Below are 17508 nucleotides of genomic sequence, written 5' to 3' on the forward strand. Positions count from 1 at the left end.
ACTCCCCGGCAACATAAACCGTAATGTGTGTAAAAGACAGTGGCGTTAAAGGGATACATATCCACAGGGCTCACATAGCATTTATCATCTCTCAGTTACAGACACATTAACACCTCTGAAAATATTTCTGACTAAGACAAAAAGATGAACTTGTGTTGAACAATAATTACACCGTTAGCCCACTTTTACTCCCTAATTTAATTTTACCACAATTGCTGAGGGACATTTTATCGCAGCTTTACGGGAAAATGGACGAAGCATGCAGAACGTTTGATTTACAATTTCGCTAAGGTAGCTTCTCTATTTGCAAATAAGTAACAATATTATTGCTTTCTGCTTTTATTTTGAATTTAGATAGAGTGTTAATTTGCTAATGTTGCCATTCTATTAATTAAATCTGCTTTCACTCACATTCCGTTAAACTCAGCTGTCACTGTCAGCTTGTTCGACCTACCAAATATTATGAGCGTATTTAGAAATATAATAGATGCTGCTTTTTAGCACTAACACAGGAAACATATTAATAATATAATGTCTTTAATGTCAAATGTGTATTTATTTACATTAAATTTACCTAAAGTTCCAAATCTATCGCATCCTGAACACCTTTATCCTCTTTTCTCTGCTGAGCTCTTTTGGACAGTTGGGTGGTGTTCAGGAACCAGAATGGATTTAGAATTTTTGATGCATTTAATATGCTGTAAATACATATAAATACATTTAACATGAAATTAATATAATGTAAGAAAAAGCAACATGAAACTCCTCCTGTAATGAAAGCGCACTTATTTTGCAATATTTTGGGGAAAGACTCCAACGCCTTTAAATGACAGTGTCTGTCAAATAATATTGTGAGTGATATAAGATTTCACGAATAGTGGGGCAACATGAGTACATTCTTATCTAATCATACAAAACAGAAAAGCAGACACCCCAGTACTGCATAGTATAACAATTTTGGTCGGTAAACCATTGTGCTGGGTCTTTTTTCATACTTATACTGTCATGCTTTGGAGCACCATGTGTGATAGATCTGTTCGCTGAACAATTGTACCACATGGTGGCGCTGCAAGTAAATATATTCTGAGGCCTGACAGAGGAACAGTTACACAGCAGCCTGCACTGGTTTATTCCTTTTTTTTACAGTTATTATGTACAAATATATTTACCAATAGAAGAAGTGGCTCTGGTATCAGTAATAACAGGTAGAAGCTAGTAGTACAGATGTGTGACATATTAAAAAAAATGAGTGGAGAAATAAAATGATGATCGATTTTTGGATACAGGGCACAGGGACTCTGTTAATGCTTCATGTCAGATCTGTTGCCTTCACAGTTGAGAGATCTCAGTCTAATCCAGAATGCTGTTCATCTCCCCAGTAGAACTTCTCACAATTAAAGAATGTATGATGCGGAGCACTGAAGCTGTTCTGGAGGCTCATCACAAAGCAACGCTTTATGTTGGTTTTTCCTTTCATTTGTCTCCAGTCTGCGGTTTTCATAGCAGTACTGTAGGCTTAAGGGCAGTAATATGTTGTAGTATTGCAGCAGTACTGCTGGTATTAATTGGGCAAGGCAAGGTGACTTTATTTTTATTTCACTTTTGAATAATATAGCACTCTTCATACTGTTTTGCATTTCATTCCAAGACTAAAGCAACAAAATAAATAACAACAACAGAAATCCCCCTGTTAAAATAAATAAATGAATAAATAAATGAGAAGAGGAAGAATAGTGGAGGTAAAATAGTAAAATTTCAGTGCAGATCTAAAACGCCACAGGTTGAGTTAAAAGCAATGATGACCAGACATGAACTCTGTAGCTTGTTACATTTGTAAGGATATATTAGACTGTCTTTGTGATTGTCATGATACAACTTCTTACATTTTAGGTCTGATTCTGTCAGTACACCAAGGTTTACAGTTTGGGTTTCAGTTTTCTGGGACATAGAATTCGAGCTGCTCTAACTGATTTTTTTTTGGCCACACACAATCTTGGGATATTGTCACAAAGATGTTTTGCAGTCATGTACTTGGCTGCCTGATAAATATAAGTCCAATAATCTTTCTCATTTGAACTCTGGCTTAGTCTCAACCACATCCTGAGAAAAGTATCTCTTTTTGTGACTGCACTCCATTCTGCTCAGTAGCTAGCATAACCACAAATTTAGAAATACTGATGTCAAACTCCTCACTGCAATTGAAAATGTTTGAAATTATTTGGATTTTTCAAATAAACAGCTGCCTGCTCCTAAAATTGAGTCATGAAAACAGAATCTGTGGGCCATAAAAACAAAACTATGTTCTAACAGTTGCTAAAAATCCCCTTGAAGGAGGATTGTAGAAATGTGTGAAAATTCTCTGTGAGTTTGTCACTATGAGTGACACCTTTAACATTACACATTGTCATTTGACCCATTTTTAGTGTAGTAAATAAGATGTGATGTGCACTGTGACATTCAGTCTTTCATATTTGGCCACAAAACCATCATTTCATCATTTCCTTTTCATTCTTGTTTATTTGAGAGATATTTTGACACTATTTCTCATATGAAACACATTCAACAAATAAAAATTTGTTAATGTTCAAAGAGTGGCAGTTGTAACATTATTTGAATGAGCAGTGGTTTAAGTTGAAATAGTACTTTTACTCATAGTAGTAGTGTTAGTAATTAATTAAATGTGAACAGCAACCTTATGAATATCGCTCAGAGTGTTGTGTGACATACCACTCCTCCATGATTGTGGAAAATGCTGTTGCATCACCGACAACAGGAACAAACATTATGCATACGCAGTGGCTCAGTGGTTTACTCTAGAAAAAGAGACAGGAAACCACAGGTTTCACATAGCTTCTTTCTACCTGGTTTCATCCACCTCTACAAAACTCTACATCCCTTCCACCCCCCTCCCTCCCTCTCGATCTCTCCTGAGCCTCACCCAGACAGAAAGTTCAACAGGAATCCTGCATTGCTTCATTATCCAGCTACTGTTGCATAACACTGGTGTTTCCTTTTTTTCCCCAAATCATCACATCACATTATCTCAAATTCATGTGGTAACCTGTCCCTCATGTGACTGAAATCATTTGTAATCCTTGGGAATGATTTGTGTTTTCATTTCCTTATTGGACAGAAGTTGATAGGATCACTGCTCATGTTTGGTTCAGATGACTAGATAGATAGGTTTATCATATGACCAAATGTATGTAGGTACACTTTTGTGTACTTTTGTTCTGGAGCTGTTTCATAGTTTGGGCTAAACCCCTTATTTAAAAACAACAACAACAACAACAACAACAACAACAACAAAACAGGAAATCTTAATGCTACAGCATACAGTTATATGGTATATTAGACAATAGTTTTCTTTCAACTTTGCGTGACCCTTTCCTCTTTCAACATGACAATGCCACTGTGCACAAACACAGGTCCATTAAGAAATGGTTGTCCCACTTTGGTGTGCAAGAACTTGACTGACCTGCACAGAGCCACGAGTCCACATCTATCACACCTCTAAGAACTGCACCGCAAATAAGACACATTTATCTTCTCCTACTTACAGTGAAGTGTAGGAGTGACCTTTAAGATCAACACTTAGGTGATGATGACTAATCTCATGTACGCTCAGAGCAGGAACAGCCAGTTGGAGATGGTTTACTCCAACTTATCTTTTAAAGTTTAAAACAAGGTTTATTTGGAGCACTCTGGTAGCTTACTTAGAAGAGCACATAGCATGTATCTAGCATGAGTTCTTATTGCAGCAGCCATCGTTTGATTCCAGCCCAGGCCCTTGGCCCAGCTCCCTCCTCTCTCTCTCTCTCTCTCTCTCTCTCTCTCTCTCTCTCTCTCTCTCTCTCTCTCTCTCTCTCTCTCCACCTTTTCTGTCTTTCTCCAGATGTTGAGCAAAAATGGCAGAGAAAAGGTTCATTTTATTTGTGTGAATTCCTTATTATCTCCAGCAGTAATTACCATGTCATACCCAACTAGTGACTATATTTACATATACAGTATGTATAATGTATAAATATATGCTTTGGGATGAAATAATGAGTAATTGGCTGAAATGAAAACAAAATAAAAAACAAACTGGTCTGCTGCTGGAAGAAGAGATTTATCAAAGAAGTAATCTGATAAGGATAATTTAGTACCACTGAAAGTGCTTTCTAAAGAAATCAAAGCCGGCTTTAATTCGTTGCTTGCACCAGTAATGAATATACAAAAAGAGGAAAGAAAAAAAAAAAAGATGTTTTGGATAATAACTCCAAAGCATACATGTTGGATAAATACAGGCCCTGACCTCAACTCCATCCAGCACCTTTGGGATGAACTGGAATGCCAACTAAGAATCCAACCCTCTCGCCCAATATCAGCATTGAACCTCACAAACACTTTGAGGCTAAGTGGCAGAGACTCCCCACAGCCTCTGGTGGAAAGCATGAAACCAGAGCAGTGGAGGCTGTCATAGCAGCACATTAATATCTATTGTGTCACAATCACATGTTAACCATCACATAAGTGTCCAAATACACATTCAGTAGCCACAGCCACATAGTGTAGACAGATGCTCCATTTTATTGGCTCTATCAAGACGAGGCATAGGCTTTGACTAGATGCCCAAAACAGTTACTGACCAAAGGGAATTTATTGACCAACATTTGGTGAAATGATTCTCATTCTTCAGTGGTTGAAATCTGAATCACACCCAAAAGGGAAGATATGGGGTTTTTCCCCCTTCTGTCCTCAAACAACCTCTCGTATTTTCACTGAATCATCAACTTGAAGCCTTCCTCCACATTATCACTTTTTCATGTGGTTGACACTCTTGTTTGAGTAATGCACAGCTCTATTCCCCTAAAATGGAAGGAAAGCTTCTACTACCTGTATCTAAGAAGGACAAACAAAAGGGGAAGCTTTGTCAAAGCATTGTGTAAAACCCCCCTAGAAAGAATTAGGCTAATGGAAACACTTAGGCAACACGTACAATTATCACACTCCAGTTTTCAAGATTAGGTCCAGTACGACCCATGTGTGAGGTGAACAACAAAGTAACAGGTAACTTGTAAAACTTGTAAAAAAAACTTGAAAAATACAATTTTTTTTTAAATGGGCTGCTCCTATAAAAGATTATGTATTATAATTTTTCATAATACTTTCTTTTATATTCTTCTTGCTCTGTTTTTTTAGAATTTAGGAACAACTTCCATATTTTATATCAATTCATAGAAACATTTTTTTTGTCTTTTATGGCTATTATTAATCACAAATAGTAATTCATTATTTGAAATTGCTGATGTCTGGGCATGATAATTTTTCTACTGATTTTTCTACTGATAAATCATTGAATATATTTTTCCTAAACATGAAATATTCTCAGTTAAATGTGCAGGCCAAGACATAGTGAAAAAATGGATGAATAACAAAAAGTCCATTGCCCTGGCATCGCTCTCCTGCCCTAACTCCGGCTCCCTCCCCAGGGAGGTTCCTTTCCATGTACAGAGGACAAGATTCTGCAGTCGGAAGTCAGCATGCCAAGACCTCTGCCTTTTCCCACCTCGTGGCTAGGAACAAAGTGATAATGCTTCTTCTTGATGTGGCGTGAGCTAATACAGTGGCAAACCCATGGTGGTTTTTGGGCTGAGTCTGACTGGGCCCCAGTGGTGCAGATCACCTCACACATGTGAACTACCCATCCAGGCCTGACTCCATGGAATTGCACACAGGCACAGTGAGGAGCAACTGTATGCCTCTCTATCATGGAACCGCAATTACACAAATCTGGCCACTCTCCCTGATGGAAATTCCAGTGGTTCATACTTTCACAGAATCTCTCCATGTGTAAATGCTTATTTTCTCATTCAAGAGGAACTACATCAAATTAAGGTTATCAAGATGTACTTATGTATGAGCTACCACATATTAATTGTACAACCCAGTATTTTTTAGATGTTTTAGTTTTCATATATTTGAGGTGAACTGATGATCTTGTAATGAGGAAGCTGAACAGTGCACCAGTCTACCAGCATTACTGTGTATTCCTCTGTGGCTCTGGGGAGAGTATCAAGTCTTTTTTTAGATGAAGGGAGTTTACTTTCTTGTGGCAGATTTAGAACAAGAAAAACGTGAAGAGCAGGGTGATGTACCACAACATGAGGGAATTTTTTCTTGACAATTTTTTTCAAACCCAAATTAAAATGAGATACAAATACTTAGGAAATGTAGGTAAAATGATGTAGAGGGCAGTTACTGGAAAAAGAACTAAAACATTTTAAGTAAATTAATTAAACATTTTCCTCATGATAATCCAGGTTAAATACTGTCCTGGGATTCTGATCAGTGTGTGTGTGCGTGTGTGTGTGTGTGTGTGTGTGTGTGTGTGTGTGTGTGTGTGTGTGTGTGTGAGTTCCCATATTTTCAATATCACTGTAGTAAACAAGTACAGTTCTATGTGAAGCGCATGGGTTGAGAGAATCCAGTAATCAGTCTGCAGTCTAAAATGAAATGTGATTATTGCAGCAATACAGAACAACAATGGTCAGAAGCTTACTGTGTTTCCTCAGTAAATGTGCTTCTTGCAGTCTGGACAAAGCGTTTTTACATTGTTTTATTAGAACTCTGACACCAATACATATTATTTGTATTGTGCACGTGAAATTTCACCCTGTCAGCCTGTAAGGCTAGCATGTGATCAGCTAACTTCCAGTTAACACAGCACAGTAGTAAATCCATGTAGTAGAAGACGTGTGAGTGGGCGGGGACCACATGATAGCATGTTATCAGCTGTTTAAAAGTAGCTGATATTAAAAAATTCCAACATCAGGGTTCATTCTTACAAATTAGGAACTTCAGCAATATTGCTACTGCTGAAGTTTTACCATGGTCACATATTGTACTTGTAACTACTTCTAAAATGATGACCCCTTTATATTCAGGTATTTATTCTGTTATAGCAAAAATGAGTGAAAAGTAGTCTACAGGTTATTCTTTATCTTATCTTTGACTGTGCCTGTATTAAAGAAAAAATTAGTTGTGGGTCACACAGACAGCTGTTCCTCCCTCTCTGTGCATTGTGTATGTTCCCTGTCATCCTCAAGTGGCAGCACAGTGCACAAAGCAGACTACATTAAATTTTGCCTGTCATATACATACTAACCACTATGCTGGAATACTACTTGGACCCAGGTTTGCAGTGTGTAAACAAATTTAGGAATTTGTAATTTTGGGCATCATTCCTAACCGTAATAACATAGACCTCAGACAGAATTCCTGTGCAATGCAACGTTATTAGACATTGTGGTTACATTCACTTCGAGTTTTACTCTCAAAAATAAAGTGGTTTTAGCTAATACGGCTTAACCCTTGTTAAAACTTTACTACCTGTCTGATTGTCTGACTGCTCATTGTTTTGTTTTTTTTGGTGATGTTTCTGTTCTCAAAGCCAATAGAAATTAAAAGCTACACAGATAAGATCTAAATTGTATGGGATAGAACCCAAGGATAATTTTCCCAGTTAGCAATCCAGCTGTTGAACTGACTTTACACACTGTATGTACACACTTTAGCTGTAACATATATTTTAAATAGCACAAGCTCATCTTATCTGGCATACCATCAGTGATCTCATTCACCACCTTAAGGTGATACTCCACCCACAACATATTTAGAGTATGAAAGACTCAACCTCTGTAGACGTGAAATGTGCCTGTTAAAATGTGATTACTGTTATTCTAACAAATGAACAGACTGATTTTCCACGAAGGAGTCACATGGCTGACATGAGATTTGTGATACAACTACGAAACCTCCTTAATTTAACAACTGCTGATATTTTGCACAACCTTAACTTCATAATCTGTTACATATAAAAATGAAATTGTAATTGTCATCTATGATTAAATCACCATCTTTCCATTTACATTATTTCTACCAAGATAGTTTGATATTAGAGTGGCTTTCTGTGAAATATAGTGGCTTGCTCCCTGGCTTGGAGCCAGGGAGCAACTATTAGACTTTGGTGTTGGACTTCTGCCATCAGACAATAAACATGTTATCCACATGAAACAATGTGTTTGCAGTGTCAAGAAGTCAATCCAGCTTCAAATTGAGTGATAGTGTGAGATGAATTTCTTTGTATTTGATAGTTTTGCAGATGGGAATGGCAAGTCCAGAGTGACTTTTCGAAATGCTGGCACTGTGGTTTAAAAGTTTTCTTCATATATTACTCTTATCCAAAAGATCTATGTCTGATATATTTGTGGCTTTTTTTTTTTTACAGTTACAGCAGCAAATGTACAGTAGGTGGATGTTCCTCTTTCCAGGATGCAGGTTGCCTGTGATGATGAAAAGACCAGTAAACCGCTTGTCACACCCGACTTTTTCTTAAGACTTAAGAAACATAAAGTTCTCTCAGTCTTACCCCAACTTTTTATCTTGTTTGCTGAGATGTATGGCAACAAATCTAAGCTAGTATTGATCTTCATTGAGTCAAACTCTGACTAACTCTCCTACACACACTCCTGTCTGCTAATAGACATGAAACATCCACACTCATTCTTACTCATCTGAGATGTTACTGATAGTTGTGGTTGCTCTGTGATGTTGTCATAGACACCATGTAACCTGAATGGCTATGAAAACTATTCAGTTTTTGGTTTTAGATTACAAATAAAACTTAAATTTCAATTGAATGTACCAGTTTCTTATCTATATTTTACTGTATTTCTATTTCCCCCTATGAGCTTGACCCTAGGTAATATGAACATATACACAATTATTATGAGAATTAACTTTGATGGTTGCCCTGGTGGCGGAGGGGTCCATTAGCTGCAATCTCGAGTCCAGCCAGATATTTTTGTCGCACAACATTCCCATACTCATTCTTCCCTTGTTTGCTACCATCTCTCTACTGACTGGCCTAAAATGTCTAGTAAGAAAGTCAATTTCAAGTCATTTTGATCAACTGAAATTAAATATCTACAATTCCATAGCTGGGCTAACAGCATCAAGTATATAAAAATAGATGAGCAGCAATTCTAAAATACTTAGTTAAATTTCAACACACTTTGTTCTATTTTTTAAGAGCATTATTTTCTCTTAGTTTTATTCTTGTCCTTATTCTTTTTTATTGTATATATTTTATGTTTATGTGTATGTTTAACCTGCTGCTGCAACAAAAGAATTTCCCAACTGGCAGTAAAGTAAAGTCAAAGTCTAATCTACTGATGAAGATCATGGGATGAGATTGAAAGCTCCAGAACACCTACTAAACGGGGCCTTGAGGTGTTGTGGTGAGCTTCTTTTGTCAGCTATGAGAATGATGTAGGTACGTAATCACACCGTTTCTGGTCACCTACCACATAGAGTTTTGGAATTCCAACATAGTTTATCCTATTTATCATAAATAGATTGAGTTTTATGTTCTGGATCATGACTTTTCCTTTTTTTCACTGTACTGGTTTGCTCTTTGCCACAATCACCTTGTTGCAAGCCAATACAATAGAAATATTACACGATTATCAAAACTCTTCATGCAGAACTATAAGGTCCTGCTTTACATCAGTCTATTTTCAAACTAAAGGGAAGTGACACAATGTGCTGTATATCAACAAGGACACGTCAGTTGTAGTTCATGTTTTACTTTAAGTGAGGGCACATTTTTGTCAGTGCTAGCAAAATGGTAGCTGTCGTGATGAATAACTGAATGATGTGTGTGTGGCTTTCTACCCCGCACTTTAACCTGGTTTCCATATGTTTGACCCACATAGAGATGACCAGTACACCACAACATACGCACACAACATTTGTTGGTGATTGAATAAAATATTCAGTAATAATCTAAAATGATAGACTAGGTGTGTTTTGTGGATTTTGTGTAGTTATTGTCTTGTGTATACAGGTGTATGGCAGAATGTGAGCATCAGTGTGTTTGCGAGCTTGTGTTACTATGTGCCATATATATGTGCCATATGTGCCGTATCCATGTCTCTGTGTGAGTATCTGTAGGCTTGTCAGTTTTAAAAGGGTTATCTACACAGGTGTTTGTGTGTATGTGCTATCGGGATGACACAGTCATATAGATGCCATGTGTGTAGGAGTGTGTGGTCCCTGGTTCTGGGTCTCTCTTCCTCATCAAATCTCCACTCAGTCATAATGAGTGACATCATTGGAGTTTCCCCCCAGGAGGAAACTGTTTTTAAAAGAGCCACTCACTGAGTGTCAGTCTACAAATCAGAGCGGCAGTAGAAGAAGAAAGAAAGCTCACAAACAAGGCTGCTAAGAGCTCAGCTTGACTTGAAGTGATAGAAGGAACTCATTCAAAAAAATGGAGGGTGAATGCAAGGTACTACTGGACGCCACTGCTACCACAGAAGCCAGGAAACAAACAACACAGAAAGTCAAACCCAGCTCAAAGCTAACCACTGCCCTGCTGGCGTTCACACTCTGCCTCGCTGCTGCTGCTGCTGCTGTTCTTGTTTTCAACAGGCATGCCAAGGTAAGAACACGTCTTAGATTAGTCTCTGAATTATTGAAGGGCCTGGATGTCTCTCACAGTGAGTGGCCCAACTCACCTGAACCCAGCCACTCTGTAACATTCTCTTATTACATTTCTCCTTGAAACAGGGACCAGGACAAGATGAAGACAGTTTTGGTGAGTAAACCAAATCCTTCTCTGAAATTCAATAATGTACTTTTAAGGTTGATACGATGGTTTTGTAATCTTTGTAATTAGCTGATCTCCTCACACTGCAGTGTTTCTTCAGTTTCTATCTGTTGTAAAATAAATAGACACTTATGCTACTCTTATTCTGATACTAAGTGCACCAGAAAAGTAGAAAAACTGGAGCTCTTGTGGTATGCCTTATTTTATAAACCTCTGTCTTCTCTTCTTTCCAGATCTTCATCACACATTGAGGCAAATTTCAAATGTAAGAGCGGCCATCCATTTACAAGGTAAAAACAAACACGAAACAATCACTAAAGAATATGTGGGTTTTTTGATACATATAGTGAGCACAATCTGACAAGATTGATGGCAGACATAATTTGGACAGGCACTCTCAGTGTATAATCTTAACTTTTGGTTTTCTTAGTCGAGTGATTCTGAAACCACTGGTCATTTAGTAGATCAGGGTGAGGGTTACAGTACTGTGAGGAAATCTGAATGCTTCTTGATTGAATTCTAGGGCCTCTTGTGGGCCTTCTTGAGAAAGTTCTTTGGGTTCTTAAGTGTACTGCATAGCTTTCTGATGATTTCAGATGAAGGGGTTTTGAAGGAATTCTAAGGATTGTTAAGGAATTTTAGGGGTTCAACTGCAACATAATTAATTGTGTCATTTAACTGTAATGCATTTCATCATAAAATATTTGTTTGTTCATGAGCCACATTGAAGATAAACTCCACATTCTGATCGATAGTAACATTCCCTGGAATCCTCCTTGTCCTTGCTGAAAAAATGCTTCAAACCTTTAATTAACCATCAATTCTTATTATACTCCAACTGTCACACATTTGTGATGATCTCCATCAAAATCTCTTTTTACTCTTCAACAGGAGAATACAACCCTGCCATGACCACCTCAGTGGAATGGAAAAATGAGGTGGATCAGTCCTACTCTCAAGGAGGGCTGGAACTTGACAACAATGAAATTGTGATTCCTAGAAATGGCCTTTACTTCATTTACAGCCAAGCGTCTTTCCGTGTCAGCTGCAGCAACAGTGACACTGATGACACCACCTCTAAGCCAATGGTTCACCTCAGCCACACTGTGAAGCGCTGGTCCAGCACATATGGGAATGATGACACCAAGAAGTCCTATGAGACCATCCTGCACTCTGTCCGCACAGCCTGCCAAAAGACAGCCAGCAATGATCCGGATCAGGAGGGGAACTGGTTCTCAGCTGTGTACATGGGAGCTGTGTTCAACCTGAGTAAAGGGGACAGACTGAAGACTGTGATGGAGGAGAAGATGCTGCCCTACCTGGAGGATGAGCAGGGGAAGACTTTCTTTGGTGTGTTTGCCTTGTGAGGACAGGTGAATGATGACAACAGATGAAAATATGATTGTACATGAAGAAAGGCCATCAGGCTTCATGGTGGTCCTACTGTGAGGCCTACAACCTGCTGCCCCAACCTAAACTCACTTACATCATTGAATGTAGGATGCCACAGAGGGTTTACCCTGCATGAAACAGTCAGTGCAACTTTCACTATAGACTTTACACCAAACTTTATGTGATTGCATTAGCAAGTAAGCTGAGTTATGCTAACAGCAATGCACAAAAGAACTCACCATTAAGTAATGTATAACTATAGATATCTCTATGAGTCTATAATGTTATGTACTGTGTACTATTGCCTTAATGTCAGTACCTTTTGCAGTACTGCAATGTTTCATCTACTGTCTTTGACATTTGTTTGAATGTACTATAACTGCTACATATTTATTGTGTCACTACAGGCTGGATTTTAGTGGATGTATTTACTCAACATAAGATTATCATATTTATTTTATTTATTGAATTATTTATTGAATTATTTATTTATTTATTTCTGTGTTTCCATGTGTTATTCTGATGAATGCCCTCAACAATATTTGTGTGGAATTTTATAAATAATTTATGAAATCATTTGTGTAACCTGAATTTGAACCAGGTTTTAGTCAATGTAATGTTTATAGAAATTTGCAGAAAATGCCATGGTGCCTGTGGTGCTGTAAAAATGTTTCAATAAAAAAATCAGATTGAAAAGAAAATTCTTCCTGTGAGGCCTGTGTTGCTTGATTTAGAACTAGAATGTGGAACAAAAGTAACATTAAAACAACTTGAGGGTCTTTAGGCTCAAATTAAATAGGGTCTCTATTTGATAAGCAGTTGGAAAAAAAAATCCTCAGATGAAGCTGGTGGGGAGGAAGTTGCAACATTGTGGTTAACCTGCCAGCCACAGGGCATAACAACCGGTGTTCTATGGCCCCTTACTGTGCCCTGTGGAAGAGGCTGTAACATGCTTCTTTAAAACACACAAAAAATAAACTGCTCTACACGTATGTGTTTGGAAGTGTCACTCCACCCAAACTAAACTCCAGTGGTTTTATGCCAAGCAGATAGTTTAGATTATATATGTAGAGGTTTTGAGACATTTTTCAAGATTTTTGTCATTGCTCCAACACAATGAAGTGAATGGAATTTCATTTGTGCTACAACAGTAGTGGCCAAAGTTTGATTAGAAAGCTGTAAGTGTAATTCACTGCATCTTTGAGGTGATCATGACAAGCACATATTACAGCACACTCATGTGTATCAGTACAACTGACCAAATACCTGAACAATAAAATGGGTGAACATTCTGGAAGGAGATTTGGCTCACTGCTGCAGAGGAGGAGTTTACATAACCAAAACACTCACTGCCAAAATCTATTGAGTATATAACAGTATATGTAACTTGCACTTTTGGTGCAACATAACATATCACAACATCCATAAAACCATCTAAAACTCTGCTGCTGTCTATCCCAATGCTGTCTATCCCAGTGCTCAATATGAACACTCAAGTTTGCCAGTATGTGTACATGTAGAAATACACTTGTTTGTCATTAACAAATTTATGAATCCTAAGCGACTAAACATCCATGCAATGGAGCAAACTTCAAACGTTTCAGGTCTTTCCACAGGACAGGGGGATAATGTTTAAAGCCTCTGCTATATGAAGACATTGAAAATTCAACAGCAATTTCAATCTTGGTGGAATAATCAGTCACCAACTTCCCAACCTGGTGAGGATTTAACAAACTCTGAGCTCCTTCATGTCCCAGGGGCTGTGTGTTGTAAAACTTAATTATATTATATTATTATAAATAACATTACTAAAGGTAGACAGTGGTCCACTTCTCCCAATCTGGAGTAGTCCAATTTCTCACCCTTCCAGTGAAGGGATGGTCAGGAGAGCTGCAGTTTGAGTACAAGGGATGGCAAATTGAGGAAAGGACAACACTAACCTGATCCCTAGAGAACCATTCATAAGCTCAGCTGCTGTAGCAGGACAAGGAACTGGTGGAGAGGGAGCTTGCAGGAGGCATTGACTGCTGAACCTGGACTGCAGCTCCTGGCTCTGCACACAGGTTAATTCCATGATGGGCTTGAGATGGGCAGAGATCAGGCCACTAGTGATGTTCAAAAGCTGCTGCTTGTGGCAGTGGATGATATTGGCTTGAGCAGCCAGAAACAAAGAACAAATTTGAGTTGAGTGAATCCATACAAAAAATCAGATTGTTTTGTAATGTCTCAGTAAAACAAAGTATGGACTCAAATGCATGACTCAGGGACAGACTATTACTGTTAAAACAAATATTACAATACTGTTGGTTGGAAACAATCAGACAGCCCTAACAGGCAACCAAACCCAAAGGGCCTAAACAGGGAGGCGAAAATTCAAAAGATTGAATGCTAACGCTGGGATGGAAGAACAGATGATCTGCCTAGGAGCAATGGTAAATAGTAGGTTTACTGTATATACTGGGGAAGTAGAATTGGAAGGATGTGTGAAAGCAGGTGTAGAGGTCAATATGTGAGGAAAAAATAGGGACAACTTGCACAGGGAAAAAATTGCAGGGTCGAAAACGACAGAAGATAGTATAAACTGGCTGACTGACAGAACAAAAAAGATACAAAATGTTGCACCATTAGGAGGATGTTTATTTAACTGACAGCCTATCACATTCAGTTGCTGTGGTTACTATTCCCTCACTCACTTGCTCACCCACATCTATGCAGGCCCTTTGCCCAAATTTGGACTTCCTGGCTGCTATAGCTATAAATGGTGTTGAGCAATAAACCAAAATTCAATACTTCTCTCTCTCAACATATGAAAGATGTTTTCTTCGCTCTGGCCCTATCTCCTCCCCCAAACATCCTCTACTCCCGTAAACTTTGTTTCTGGATCAGAACTCTCCGAGGTCGTCTCCATGGCTACGGCTGTGTCTTCGTCATCAGTCATCAGACGGAAGAGACAATGGGTTGGGACTGAGCAGAGATGATGTACATGGGCTTACACATACACACACGAAGACACATATAACACACACACCCCCCTCAAACTCAACGCCTTCGTGGCTCCCTCCCCCCTCCTTTCCTTGTCGTAGTATAGCACGGAGGGTTGCTGCGAGGCGCCGTAATGTGGCTGCGTGCATGCCCCCTCTGTGTCTGTGCTGCGGAACCCCTCCCCCCCCGAAAACCCTCACCCGCTCCCACATGTGCAAGTCTTTGAGTTTTGTTATAATGTCTTATTATGTTGCTTGTGTGCTGCTTGTGTACACACACATCACACATACATACACACACAGGAGTCTAGTTTGGGATTTGCTTTTTTTGCCTCTTCCTCCCTCTTGTTCTCCTTTTTCTTATCTAAGTAAACAGGGCACTGATCGCTGGATTGTGCAGACCCACAGTTCTCCTGTTCCTGTACTCCCCATGTTATGTGTCATTGTTTTTTTCATGTTTCTTGGACGGGATGTAACTGAAATGAAATTTCCCCTCCGGGGGACTAATAAAGGCTTTCTGATTCTGATTCTTCTAAAGTCTATTGTGAAAGTGTAGCCTTATTTTCTGTTGAAGCCTGACTTTTCATTTATGTTGATTAAGTGGGATGATTTTAAAAAGACAATCAACGACAGCCTTAATGAGGACAGTTCCTATCTGATTAGGTTACTACTAGATTACTGTTGATTTCAAGCATGATGACCCTGACAGTATTTTCTTTACTCATGGAGGGTGTTCGGCGCTATTTTCAAGTAAAAAGTTGACAGAGCGCTTCTGTGATCTCATCATCAGTGACAGTGGATAATTATAGCCTTGGTATTACAGAAGATGCCATGACTTGCCTTTGCTGGTTCTGTACTATTCATTTACAATACAGTTCTTACAATGCAGTAAGAAAGTTTCCAGTGGAGTAACAGTTCCTCAGCAGCTACACAGAGTGCAAGGGAGAGGGGAACTCCCTGCTCATCTGGTAAACCCCCTGCTTCCCCCTCAAGCAGCCTACAGAGCAGCACCAGACACCACCGGTGGAAAGTGTTTCTCGGCTTGGGAATATACTGGGCTTTCAATTTTTGTCTCCAAATCATAATTTCATTTTCTCTTTGGTATATAAATTATTCATATAATCACTTTACAACTCTTCTACATATATTTTTCTATATATAGGTATATGTATTTTTTTTAGATTTTTATCTGGACATCATCACATCTGCAATTACAAATTTGTGTCTGTCCTCAAAAACTGTTGAGAGGAGCATTAGTGATATGGCAGAAAAAGTACACATCCAGGAAACTATTGCACTGATTAATACACAGGTGTTCAGTCTGGCTGTGGATGATAGTGCAGACATCAATGACAACAGACCATTCAGAGGTATGTGTGTAGCTACAAGTATCAACATACAGACCAGGCATAACAAGTATGAGTGGCAAAAGGCAGGAACAAGGATTGCGCTATGTCTGTGAAGAATCTCATTCATCCAGGTCATGGTAGTGACTGAGTGCTTCCAAAGGCAACTGGACCTTTTGGACAAAATGTCTTATAGAACCACAAACAAGTCCAGTTGCCTTTGGAAAGCCAAGTTCACATCTTACTTATCAGTATCTTACATCACATCATGATTTTGTATGTATGAATGAGTGACAGAGGGGGTCTTGTGAATACACTAGCCACTGGCAGATTAAAAGAAATTAAATAAATATTAAATAAATAGAAAAGGTTGCCGACCTCTGCTTCATATTCACAGTAGTAAATTGATAGTAACAGTTGATAACAGTGTGGTGTGTTCTGATTGTGTTGAAACACCTGTTAGCTGTGTCAATGCTGATTAATCTGATGTGAATATACTGGCTACTTTCTTGTGTTACCTGTAATGTCCTGGAGAGGACAGTCACTATGATGAATTGCTTGAATAAATTACATAAGAGAAATACACAGACTTCGTAGTGGACACATTTCTTTATTCTCAGCTGATGGACCAACTGTTTGTCATTTGGTCTCTGTCAGTTGAAGGTAAATATTAGCTTTTCTGGAGGCTGATCAATCTTGGTGCTGAAGTGACATTTTACAAATACTTCTCTTAAACTGGGATGAGGCTGAAGATATCAGTAACTCATTGTTTTAGCTCCGCCTTTTTGTTTCGTCAAAGTCAGCTCTGAACACACCACTGTACCTCACCGTCAGGAAACCAGAAGACTAAGTCTTTTTTTCTGAAGTGCAATGACTTCCACTATATTGCAATAGGAATGGATAATAAGACTGAAATCAGTGTATCAAGCCAGTCAGCAGAATAAATGTCACCATTGTACATTTCTAATCTAATTCAATTTCTATATAAATGTAAAATTACAAAATAGTCAAAATTCATTTTCAAGTTCTTCAGTCTACTTCGGAATGATTCAGATAAGGATGTGATTGCTTAGTATGAAAATTATGCTGCCACTGCAGTGTGCTCAGTACAGTGCAAACAATGCAGCACCTC

General features: G+C 38.5%; 1 protein-coding gene across 1 annotated transcript; it reads left to right on the top strand.

The window, feature by feature from the left end:
* The first annotated feature begins 10244 nt into the window (after nucleotides 1-10244).
* tnfa (tumor necrosis factor a (TNF superfamily, member 2)) lies at nucleotides 10245-12044 on the top strand. Its single transcript, XM_070984781.1, has 4 exons — nucleotides 10245-10489; nucleotides 10618-10645; nucleotides 10891-10947; nucleotides 11549-12044. The coding sequence occupies exons 1-4, from the start codon at nucleotides 10319-10321 to the stop codon at nucleotides 12022-12024; spliced, it is 732 nt and encodes a 243-aa protein (XP_070840882.1). The 5' UTR covers nucleotides 10245-10318; the 3' UTR covers nucleotides 12025-12044.
* The last annotated feature ends 5464 nt before the right edge of the window (nucleotides 12045-17508 follow it).

This window comes from Chaetodon trifascialis, chromosome 17, assembly GCF_039877785.1.
Source record: "Chaetodon trifascialis isolate fChaTrf1 chromosome 17, fChaTrf1.hap1, whole genome shotgun sequence".
NCBI lineage: Eukaryota > Metazoa > Chordata > Actinopteri > Chaetodontiformes > Chaetodontidae > Chaetodon > Chaetodon trifascialis.

Bases quoted from the DNA above. Each gene is read 5' to 3' on its own strand.
- tnfa (XM_070984781.1), top strand. From the start codon at position 10,319: ATGGAGGGTGAATGCAAGGTACTACTGGACGCCACTGCTACCACAGAA. The intron at 10,490-10,617 runs GTAAGAACACGT...TCCTTGAAACAG, and splicing joins TTTTCAACAGGCATGCCAAG to GGACCAGGACAAGATGAAGA. The intron at 10,948-11,548 runs GTAAAAACAAAC...ACTCTTCAACAG, and splicing joins AGCGGCCATCCATTTACAAG to GAGAATACAACCCTGCCATG.